At 39.5% G+C, this 11671-nt stretch overlaps 1 protein-coding gene across 1 annotated transcript; it reads left to right on the top strand.

Annotated features, from left to right (window-relative positions):
• Positions 1-674: 674 nt before the first annotated feature.
• On the top strand, positions 675-8283 carry OCIAD2 (OCIA domain containing 2). The gene is made up of 6 exons (XM_062493625.1): positions 675-734; positions 3072-3162; positions 3975-4028; positions 5852-5899; positions 6888-6993; positions 8202-8283. The coding sequence occupies exons 1-6, from the start codon at positions 675-677 to the stop codon at positions 8281-8283; spliced, it is 441 nt and encodes a 146-aa protein (XP_062349609.1).
• The last annotated feature ends 3388 nt before the right edge of the window (positions 8284-11671 follow it).

The raw sequence follows: 11671 nt of genomic DNA, 5'->3' as shown, positions 1-11671 counted from the left end.
ATCATTTAGATGTTTGAATTACTGTAGAAATAAATGAGTTTCCTTCTTGCTTTTCCCTAGCAGTGCAGCTCTCAAACATGGAAGATTGCAACTCTAAAGCTCTTTGGAATCTATTTATTCTTTTGTGTTATTTTTTTTGAAGGATGTTTGTAACTGAATTGGGTTTTTGGTGATACAGATGTGGTTTGTGATAGGCTTGCCTGGTGGGTCCCATGGAATTCAGGCTTCGGATGATGGCAGTGAGGATAGAAGTAGTGCAGTAATTCTGGAAAGCACACTAAAGAGGCTATTTCTTGGGCCTGCAATGCATTAAAGAATTAGAAAGGTTTTCAATTACTTGCTCAAATTTTCATTTTTTTATGATTGAGCATACTGTGCTAGGTCATGATTCAGCATTTAATTGTAGTTCCTGACTTACCTGTTTAAGTTACACAGGACTCTGTGTTGCTGATAAGTGATAAACTGTGCTGTAAACTGTATCAGGTAGCTGGATGCTATCTGCTGTAAAATATACACTCATTTTTCTTTCTAGATGAATATTGGACTTAGGAGTATCAGTATGATATCTTGACTTTTTACCTTTGTACCTAGCAGAAAGAGAAGTAGGCAAGCATAAAATAGCAAGCACAGCTTCTGCTGAACAGGAGCAGTAGCTGACTAAAAGGAAAGAGACAATGACTTCTGAAGCAGTCCAAGAGGGAAGTCAGACACCTCCAATAAAGCAAGCTGGATGGGTAAGCTGTGTTTCCTCCCTTACATTTCAATGTTATTGATAATGAATAACTGGGATTTTGCCTCAGTTGCTCTTATTGAAGAGAAAAATAGGTGTCTGTTAGCTAAAGCATATAGATGAAGAGAGGGAAGGACAGTGTGTTATTTTTCCTGGTTCACTGTGCTCAGAGAGCTAGGAGTTGTTAATCTTAAAGCTCTGATTTATGCCTTGAGTTATGAGCTGGCATAACCATGGTGTCTAAGTACAAGTCCAGTACATCCTGTCCCCATCAAATTCTGCATGCACATGTTCAGAAGGGGAGAAGGGAACAGTATGGCACAAGAACCTGGTCTACAGTTCTACAGGAGATGAACATTTTCCTCTGACAGAGAAATCAAGGAATTTAAATGTGGTATGACTTTTTGCTAACCAGTCACTACTAGAGGGCAGCAATATTAGGCTGATCTGCAAGGAAGGGGCACAAGTGCCAGCAGGATGGCAGGGGCTGGGGCCTCAGGTACAGGGAGCACAGTACCACAGTACCCAAAAAGGGGAGGAGAGCAGATCCAGTTAACCAGGGTCAGCCTACAGCCAGTTCAGTGTTTGCTAGGCAAGTCTGATGCTAAGCCAGGCAGTCAGGTTAGCAAGGCAAGGTATGAATCTCCATGGTATACCTACAGCACAGTTAAGGCAAGGGCCTGAGTTTATATACAGCTCCTGAGCTGAAGGGCAGAGGCCTTGGGCAAAGCTTCTTGCTGCTGTCTCTGAGCTTTTCTGTTTTCACAGCAGTCTAACTCGATGTTACACAACTGTACCATGTTAGCGCTGACTCTGAGCCCAAGCAACTAAACACCTGGCAGGGTGTGCGTGGAGGCAGAAAGGTTGCAAAGCCTGTTGGTGCACTTGGGGCTCTGACATGAATTTCCTTATCTTTCAGTCAGCCTGTTTGTATTTTACTGTATTTGCTATGACCTTGCTCTGAAACCAGTTTGAAGTGGTTCTCTATGGTCTGGGGCGGAGCCAATTCTGTATTGTTCACCCAAGCAGCACCACCATTAACTTCTGTGGGAGCAGTGCTTGAAGAAGGGCTGAGATATTAATTACTTATAGTGTGAAATGTGTAGCCATGGCCAATAAATGCATTTCCTTCTTATGGCTATAAAATCATGAATCAGTCAGGCATAAAAGGAGATGGAATCCTGTTGTAGATGAATGTGTTCTTCTTTTCTTTTTTGCTTGTTCTGGGATGTATAGTTTTCCTTTCAAGAATACGTAATGTTTGAAGGTGTTGTGTCTTTACAGAAAAATGTTAACATTTCAATTAATTTTGACTTACTGACAATCCTTTCCCTTGACTTTTCTTGCTGAGCACAGTGTCATGGTATGGAATTGGATTATCCCTTGGATCAGCTGGGGTCAGCTGTCCTAGCTGTGTCCCCTACCAAATTCTTCTACACCCCCAGCCAATTTGCTGGTGGGGCAGCCTGAGAAAGGCTTGACTCTGTCTAAGACCTACTCAGCAGTAATTAAATGTCCCTCTATTGTGGTCTGGTCATAAATCCAAAACCAAGCACCATACCAGGTACTGTGGAGAAAATAAACTCTTGTCCAGTTGAAACAAGCACACCCACTCATCTCAGATGTCTGGTAATGACACTTCAAATGCTAACGGTGAGTCTTTTCCTTAAGAAAGAAAAATAATCTTATGTTTACACGTCAGTACCCTGGATAGTAGAATGCAAGGGAGAATACTGTCACATTTTCCTGACGTTACAGTGGGTGAAAAAACAGCTACCTTAAAGAAATCTGTTGGAGGCCTGATTTGTATTAGGGTGCAGCCAGTATGGTTGAGTTCAGTTAATGGATATATTTAAATTGCTCAGAGAGAAAGTTCTACTAGTGGGGAGTCTGGCAGAGTTTATGTTGACCCTCTTCTAAATATTTGCAAAATCTGCTCCTGTTGAACTTCAATTGACTTCTGTACAGAGCAGAACTTGATTTTTGAAAACTGCCACTCTGCCTTTATTTCCTGTCATTTCTTTCTGGGAGACATAATGTAGCTCATGAGAATGAAATGACTTAGAAATACAAAGCAATATGCTTCTGGGGTAAGCAGCATCTGAGCAATTTTAGAAAAGTAAAGACCAACAAGATGGGTGGTTTAAACTTAAAACTTATGTAGTTCTTTCTGTTTCTGTACTGGGGTATCAAGATTTCATCCCACTGCTAAGAACAGAATAAGGAGTTTTGCCCGGAGGTTTTTGTATTTTATTTGTTTTTTTAAATAATTTATATTCTTTAATTGATTGTTTTTTCTTTCTGTGAGATTCAGTAAACTAATCCCGGTTTATCCTTTCAGCCAATGTTATTTTGTCCCATCTCTCAAATTCAAGACAAAGACATTGCAAGGATCCGTAAAGAATGCAAACAGGAAAGTTTCTGGTACAGAGGTGAGTCGTCCAAAGTCATTCTTACCACACTTAACTGCACAGAATGACTTGATGTGTGCATGCAAAACTGTCTGCAGAATGCTTTTTTGTTGGAACACTGTTGGGGGTTAACTCTGTCATGTTAAGTTAAGCTTTGTATTCTTAAAGGTTTAATTGAATTATTTGCATAATTGTTGTAGGTAAAGGTGGTTGGATTGAGGTCTTGTTTAGTATGAACTTTAGCGGTTGTAGAGTTTGTTCTATTCTCGAAGTCCATTATTACAACTACCCTAGGGATGTTTTTACTTTGTTACATTCTTATAGTTGCCTTTGAATGGAAGGCTGGCATGGCTATGTGTCTTTGATTTGTGAAATTCTTCGTATGTTAGGACATCTAAAAGATCAGTGCTTGGTGTTTCAGTGCCTTTCCTCCCACACTTTCAGTTTGTATCTAAATTGCATATTTCCTGAATGGAGAATATTGAAAAGGGTTTCAGCATTTCATTGGAGCTGCTGACATAACAAGTGTTGCAGTAGTTAGAAGAGATATTCAGATTGTGGAAATTATTATTTAATAAGTACATATATGTTGCATTAGCTCTTGATGTTACAGCATGGCTGATGTCTGGCACTGTGTGAGGACATCTTTGGTTTGAAGAGAAAGGGATCTGAATGAGCAGATGTAGTAGGTGATTAAAACAGTAGGCAAAGTTAATGTTTAGAAAGAATGCGTTTAACATTAGAAACAGAAACATTTAAAATATAAGAGAGTATTTACCAAATATGTAACAAATTTTGGCTGATACCAGCTACTCTTCTTTTAATTTTCCCAGCTCTTCCTTTATCTCTTGGGAGCATGCTTGTCACCCAGGGGCTAATCTCAAAAGGTAAAGTTAAAAACACCATCATTACAGTTTTTCAAAATCAGTATCTTCTTGCTCATTACCATCATTGCTAAGGTGATTTGATTATTATGTGTGCATTGCCACAGTCATTCTTTTGCAGGAACATGAACTGAAAAGAGAATTTGGTGGCTGGATTTTGTCACCATGTTCACATGTATTTGAGTAGAGCCTTCACTGGGGCAGCCCGTAGGGCAGAGCATTGTACAGCCCAGCAGGGGTGTTAAGAGTTGGGTACTGTAGCTCTAACTGTTGTTTTATTTGAAAATGCTGGCAATGTTTTTACTGTGGCCATGTATCAATATGACTACAGCTTTGGTGCAAAGGGACAAGGAGTACTGCCAAAGTGAGGAGACAGAGAGCTTTCTGTAGAGATGGCTCACGATCTGCAGGCTAACACAAAAGAAAATTGTATTCTGTTTGTGTGGTGGATGAGCCTGGTTCTGTACTTGGCACCTTCAGTTTCCCTGCTGGGGGCCTTGACTATGTATAAGGTTGAGGTTGGTGTTTTGGGGAAAGAGTGAGAGTCTTGAAGAGAGCATGAAGTCTACTAAGCCATATCACAAGAGGCTGATGTGGGTTCCCTCTTCCATCCTTGACCTATGAGCTTGTAGGGAGACAGGGAGTGAAGGAGTAAGAGTTTGTCGAGAAGGATTGCATTTGAGTAAGGGGAATACATTCAAAAAAGGGCGAGTGCTGATAGGAAGGGCACTGGGGCTGTCTCTGTAGCTGACATGCCAGCCTCTGGCATCAGGTGCTCTTCTCAGTTTCTGTTCATTGTACTTGGATGTTTCTGATCAGCTGTGAAATAACAAATGCTCTTATTAAATAATCATTACTGTGTGCCAACAATTGGAGGGGGAGTGATTAGAAACAAACAACACTTCTGTTCCTCCCTCCCCTGAGAGACCCAATATAAAATTGCATAGATCACAGTGGGCAGAGGCCCTTGTGCTTAGCACAAGCTGAATACTCCTCTGTCTAAATACTTTCTTCTGATGGCTGCACACAGTACCCTGCCTCTAGAACATGCTGGAGCTTCTAAGCCTCATTATTACTGTCTGAATGCATGTAACAGTGCAACCAGTGTTCCCTTCCCTTTGCCATGATAATCTTCCTGTGTGGAGCCCTCCTCCACAGCATGGCATTCCTCTGCCAGACACGTAGTTCTCAGAGGAATACTGGTTTCACCTCCTGTGATTAACTGGGGTAATGTGGGTTTTGGTGGAAAAGCTAAAGATAATTTTTTGCTTTTCTTGTTTAGCACACTGTGTTCGCCTCTTGAAGGCCAAAATGTGTGATCTTTCCTCTCCAGAGGAGAAGGCTAGATGCCAGTGGTACAGTTTTAATTTACAGCCACAGAAAGCTACCAAAGAGCAGTTTCATCCTGCTTAGCACAAGGAGCTGGACCCTGTGTAAGAGATTTAATTTTACTATTTTATATGCAGGGTTGGTTTGTGCTGAAACATAAGCAACCATCACTTCCTCTGAAGTGCTGAAGGTGTCACCAGTGGCAGAGATGCTGCTTTCATGTTGGCTTACACTCTGAACTCCTGCCTGAACTGAATCCTGCAAAGTCCAGATTCTCTTCCTTCTACGACTCTAGGACTGCCCCAGAACATACACTCTAAGAACTAGTGGAATAGAAATGTACTATCTACATTTCTGATGTACTGAAAATCTGAGTTAGTGGATTTCATACGATCCTCACCTTAAGAAATGCAAAAGCTGTAGGAAAATTAGTGCCCTGGTTTTGAGTGCTGGTGAGTTCCTCAAGTGAATAAGCTTTCTATTTCCTTTTATTGTAGGCATTTTCTCAGCAAGCCCAAGATTTGGTCCATACCCCAAGATGGCAAGTAAGTTGTACCTGATTCTGAAAGGAAAGAAAAGGTTCTTCACAGGCAATAAGCAGACCTTAGATGCACCTCTCTGAATTTCTTTCAAAAAATTTCTTTTTTGGAATTTATATGTTACCCCAGCAGATTAGGAAATGAGATTTCTGATGTGTTTAAAAATAACTGTATGAAACAAGATTCTTCTAATGTAAATATAAGTAGCAGCTTATATTTACGTAATGCAATCTCTCAAATTGGTATAAACTGTACTCTCCACTTTTGTTTTATAAATTATGTCAACCTCTTTTATGCTTGGCAGATTGCACAACTTATGCTATGAAGAAGTCACAATACTGTAATGTATAAAATAGTGTGGTCCTTTTCATGTGTTTGATTGATCTCAACTGTCTAATTCAGAACTATGGATTGACAAAGAAAACAAACAGAAGCACAGAAACTTCAGTACAGTGAGGTGGCTCATAAATGACAAAAAATTTAATTGATTCCCTCTTCAGCAGAAATTCAGCAGGAAATCAAGGACATTGAAGTAGTCTTTTATTCTGACTCTAGTGAGTGAAAACCACAGTGCAACAGTATGGCAAGCTGATCTTCTAGCTTCTTAGAAGGCCAGAGAAGTTGGCGTTAAAAGTGTGATCATTAGAAGTAAACAATGATGTGCAATCAAAGGCAAGAACAATTAGTGCTGACATCGTGCATTAATTTTATTTTCTATAAACTGTTCCTCTAAATATTGTATCCTTTTCCTGTATGCAGGAATATTATGTCCTTTTTCTGTATCAGTTATTTTGGACCAGTTGCTCTCTCATGATAGGTAACCAGCTTTTAGTAGTTACTGAATTCACCCGGTAAAGCCTCTGTAACTTCATATGTTTGTGGCATGTTCTGAGAAGATGTGGTATACAGTTTGTTATATTATTAAAATGGAGCCAATAGCACAGTCCTGATTTAAGATGTTGTATTAACAATGTTTTGTTGCCTGTCTCTATAGTTGCTGGTGTCTTGGGTTTTGTCATTGGAAAAATGTCATACATGGGAGAATGCCAAAAAAAGTTTCAGAAAGTTGGTATTGCACCGTTTGGTCCACAACAAAAAAGGTCTGTCCTAATTTAACTTATTACGCCTAGATTAAAAAAAAAAAAGTATTAAAAATTATATGCAGCAAAACTATGAATTTAAGTTCTGTGATTAGATCCTGTCATAGTTTTGGGCTGTATATTGCAGTATTAGAAACTGCTACACGTTCTTCAGAAAATGCAAATTAAACTCGTTGGAATACCTGTTACTTGGATATCCATTATTTAAATGAAATTTTTGTACTTTTAGGTGTGATGTCACAACAGTTACTCATTCTCTTTACATCTAGTATCGTATTGCTGAGATTGCCCATGTTACCACTTCAGTCCTTTGAGTCTTCCTTTGGAACATACCTCATGCCAAATATGCTACAGATTTTTTTATAATGTTGTCATATTTTAACAACAATGCCAATCTCAACCCATATTCCAACCTCCCTCTCCTCTATGGTTTTTCCCAACCTCATGCTGTTGTGCCAAACCATGAAGAGCACAAACTGAGAGGGTGCTTTTTCCACCTTGCACCTCTAACCATAGAATAGATCTCAATGGTTGACTTCATTGACTTCAGGCACGTCACCTGGTGCCTCCATGTTTTAGTCATTGCTTTTTCAATTTCACATAAAGTACTCCTTCACATCAAATCAGACTCTGACTTCCTTCCCAGCTCCTCCTTCAGCTGCCTATTATCCTCTCCATTCTCAATATGGCTTCTGGTATAAACCGTTCACTCACAAAACACATTTCCAAAAATTCTATGCAAAAAATCATTCTCCTTTTTCTTTCCACAACCTTCCCCCAGACCAGTATGATCTTTTATGCCTGTAAAAATGTCTGACTCATAATGGGAAGCTTCTTCATTGTTCATCTATCTTTCTTCTTGTATTCTTCCCCAACAACATAGTACATACCTGGTATTGCACAAAATGGTATACACCTTACTCCTAGCTCGGTTTGCTCATAGGTACAATGGCAAGGACTGTCTTTCGCTGCTTAGAAAATTCTGTTATATTTTGGCAATTGCTGGAAGGAGTACTTAATACTAATTAATGGGCATTTATTGGCTGAGACATTTAGATGTCATATTTTCAGGTTATATCCCATATTACAAAAATCGGGGAATATAGGCAAGAGATTACTTTCAAGTTCAAGAACTTTTGCCATCATGCTTTGTATTAGAAGAAATCCAACAAGCATTTTCAATGTTTTATTTACTTTCAATATTGTAGGCAGTGTCCTCATGCTTGCAAAGAATGTAAAGCAAATTTGGGATCGAATGAGAGAGAAGGTTCAAGTCCTTCAGCATCTTAGTCCCAGGTAGGCAACCTTGTGATTAAAAAAAAAAAAAAAATTATGTTGTTTTCCATGTCAAATGGTGTTCTTCTATTGAACGATATAGTGAAAATCGCAGATTTTAATAATGGAACAAAAGCCAAGGAAATATTCTGTATCTATAATTTCTGGTTAATTTTTGTTTCTTAATTTTTACATTACATAACTTCCATGCTGATTTTAAATCCCTCATCTCTGAGGAATTTTTCCTTTAGCTTTAGCTGAGTATTGCTGATTGACCTAAGTGAAATTAATTTGGATCGACTGCTTGTATTAAAACAAATACAACTCCTTTCAATTTCCAGCTTGTTTTACTTAAGAATCAAATAATTATGGTTATGTTGATATTTAGAAATGCATTGAATTATTGAGAACTAGAAGCAGAGAGAGCTGGGTGTGGGCTTTCTGCATTCAGTACTGCAGTTTGGCTAGAGCCTTAGTGGGGCAGTGTAACAGTGGTGCAAGAGCAGTCAGTCTGCGGTGGTGGGGCACAAGACATGGCTCATGTGGTGCTCTCACCCCAGAAAGGGGGAAGTTCCCTCCATGAAAAAGGAGGATTTACAGAGTAGAAGGTAGGGGAGTGTTTAAAAGGACTTGCACTTTATGGAAAGCAGGCCAGAAGCTGGGTTTTTTAAGAATGCTTTCACACTTTCTGCTTGTGGTAAGCTGGCCTACATTTCTCACAGGCAGGAGAATGTGTGAAAGTGTTTGCAAATAGCTTGGCTTGCCTGCAGGAGAGGATAGCAGAGGGCCTGTTTGAAACCCTGCCATGGGAGTTTAGACAGCTAAGAACAGAAGTGTGACGCAGAAATTGTTGGACTGAGCCTAGCATAGATTATGTAGGAATTTAGACAAGGATATTGGTAATGGTCCTCTTCTTACTCTAAAGAGCAAGCCCACAGGCAGTCTATAAGGGGGAATATCCTATCAGAACCTGTTTATTTGCCCAGAAGAGAGATTTTGATGGACTTGTACTATGCAACAATACATTGTGGTAGTGAGGATTGAAAAGAGTTTTCAGAGTCCTTAAAAGAAGCCACTAGAATAAAATCCTGATTTTAATCAGCTTTGCCACTGGTTCTGCATTTTACATCAAGTGCTGCAAGTGCTCAGCCACTAGCAGAAAATGCAGTTTGGCTTAGGCTCACCTAAGAGGGTTGTGCCAAAAGAAGCAGTGCTTCTCTTGTGCCAGCTATAGAGAAGGTGAAGTGAGTTGACCCTCCAGACCAACTCTCTGCTCTAGTTTGGTACAAGGATAGGGGTAAAAAAATTCCCCAAAACTTTCTGAAGGGTTTCTTGCTAGTGCCAGCATGAAGGAGGGAGTCAACAAGACTTGGATAACTGTATAAATAACACTCTAAATCCATTAGCACCTGTGAGCTCTCTCAATATTGTGCTGATTAACTGCTCTTGAAGATTTTGTCTTAAACAGATGCTTATGTAGGCTCACTTATTTCAAATAAGGACCCCCAAAATATATTTAATTGAGAATGGTCACTTACTAGCAATTAGCTGTGTAGAGGAATCAAATATTTATTGTGGTATTTACCTCTGCTGCTTGTCAGACCTGCAGCTTGCTGAACCTTCAATCCAGACACATTTTATTTTTCAGCCTTCCTCTGTGAGCTGGCAATATTTTTTTCTGGTGTGTGAGTACCAATTAGCTTTTAAATACATTCCAAATCGTCTCAAATACAAAAGAGCCTTGCAGCTTTTCTGGGGAAAGAACACAGGATGCCACAGGCCCCTCTCCTTGGATTCTTGCTGCAATGGGTCCTGAAATTTCTGCTGTGGAACCTGTTTTCTGCCTCAGCTCATATGTTCATCAAAGACCTTGATTGCTGCACATTTTACCAACAGCTTAGGTCTTTTTCTTTGGTTGCTAAAAGGGCTTGAAAGCTTAGTCAGAATCTTAGTTTGAAAGCAAATGTAAGGTAAGTGTATTTCTTTCAAGTTCTAAATGCTGTAATGGAAAAGCCCTTGTATTTGGGCCAGTGTGGTATTTTGAATTTGCCAGAAATCAGTGTTGATGGGCAGGTTTTAGAAACATAGGAAAAGAAGTACTGTAAACATTATGTTGTTTTCTGTATTGTTAAACTCCATCTGTGTTTCAGTAAAAAATTAATTTTGCATGCTGTGCTCTAAAACTATGCAGACCCCCTGCTAAGCACATCCTGCTTCTATGCATGCGAAGCATATGGTGCAAGCTCTGGCAGTACCTAGAAGGACCACCCAGATAAAATTGTATTCATGTTTAGGAGTACAAAGGTAATGTCTTTTACCCTCAGGGATTCTGGAATGTTCTCAGAGCAATCACCAAGAAGCTCCACGTTTCACATTGAAAGCAAGGTGGCACTCACATAAATAACAAGTCCATTTATTCCATTTACAGATGTGGTGAACATGATAAAAACCTTATGGACCATCTTCTTTCCTGAAGACTAGAAATAATAATTTTGTGATTCCATCTCTTTGGTATAAATTGACTTATTTGAAATAGTTGCATATTTTTACGTAGTTCTGTTTGTACTAAATACCGGTTTTTTGAAATTAACTTTTTGAAATACACTCCTATCTTTTCAGCATGTGTTGGTTTATTTTTTTGCTCTCTCCAGTGCAATTTAGCTCCTAGTGCTGAAAAATTACATTTGTCCATTGTATTTAGATGTTAGCAATACTTTGTGTAAGTATTATGTTGGAAGGTTTGTCCATGTCAGACAGAAAGGGTGAGGATGTTTAGATGGTTTGCACAGTGAAGCAGCTGAAGCAGTCTCTGAGCTGACCCCTTGGTTATGGAGTACTTAAAGAGTACCAAAATCAGGGAATTGTCAGACTGCAGTTACTGTGCTGAACCAGCTTCCCCTAAGCCAGCTTTACACAAAGGTCTGCTTTGCCAGGGATACCAAAAGTCTGTGCTACATTCACGAACAAGAACACACAGTATTTTGGAACAGCTCATGGTTGCACAAAATCTGAGGCCACCAGATGCTGCAAAAACCCCAAACCTATATGGCATATGCTCTCTACAAACAGCAGGACACACCATCTCTTCCATGAAGCATCTCAGGAAATCAAAAGCAGGCACTTCCCCTAAACACAGTGATGGTTTTCACAGGAAACAAATGCACAGCTACTGAAAAGTATGGGCTTCACCATCAGTCAATGAAGACTGTCTTCTGTGGGCTTTTTCTGTTTGCTTTTATACTATGCCTATGATTAGTTCCCCTCTTTTGAGCTAGCTTCTGTGGGCATCTTTACCTACACACAAAGAAATTCTGCAAACAAAATATATAGTGTGGAAAAGTACAATGTAACTATTAACTGGTTAGTAAACACAAAAGACATTCTGGATTTGATGAAGCTGTGA

This window comes from Cinclus cinclus, chromosome 5 (assembly GCF_963662255.1).
Source record: "Cinclus cinclus chromosome 5, bCinCin1.1, whole genome shotgun sequence".
NCBI classification, from domain to species: domain Eukaryota; kingdom Metazoa; phylum Chordata; class Aves; order Passeriformes; family Cinclidae; genus Cinclus; species Cinclus cinclus.
Note: the sequence above shows the minus strand (reverse complement) of the source record. Positions and strands in the feature narration are given on the sequence as shown.

Bases quoted from the DNA above. Each gene is read 5' to 3' on its own strand.
- OCIAD2 (XM_062493625.1), top strand. From the start codon at position 675: ATGACTTCTGAAGCAGTCCAAGAGGGAAGTCAGACACCTCCAATAAAG. The intron at 3,163-3,974 runs GTGAGTCGTCCA...TAATTTTCCCAG, and splicing joins GGAAAGTTTCTGGTACAGAG to CTCTTCCTTTATCTCTTGGG. The intron at 5,900-6,887 runs GTAAGTTGTACC...CTGTCTCTATAG, and splicing joins TCCATACCCCAAGATGGCAA to TTGCTGGTGTCTTGGGTTTT.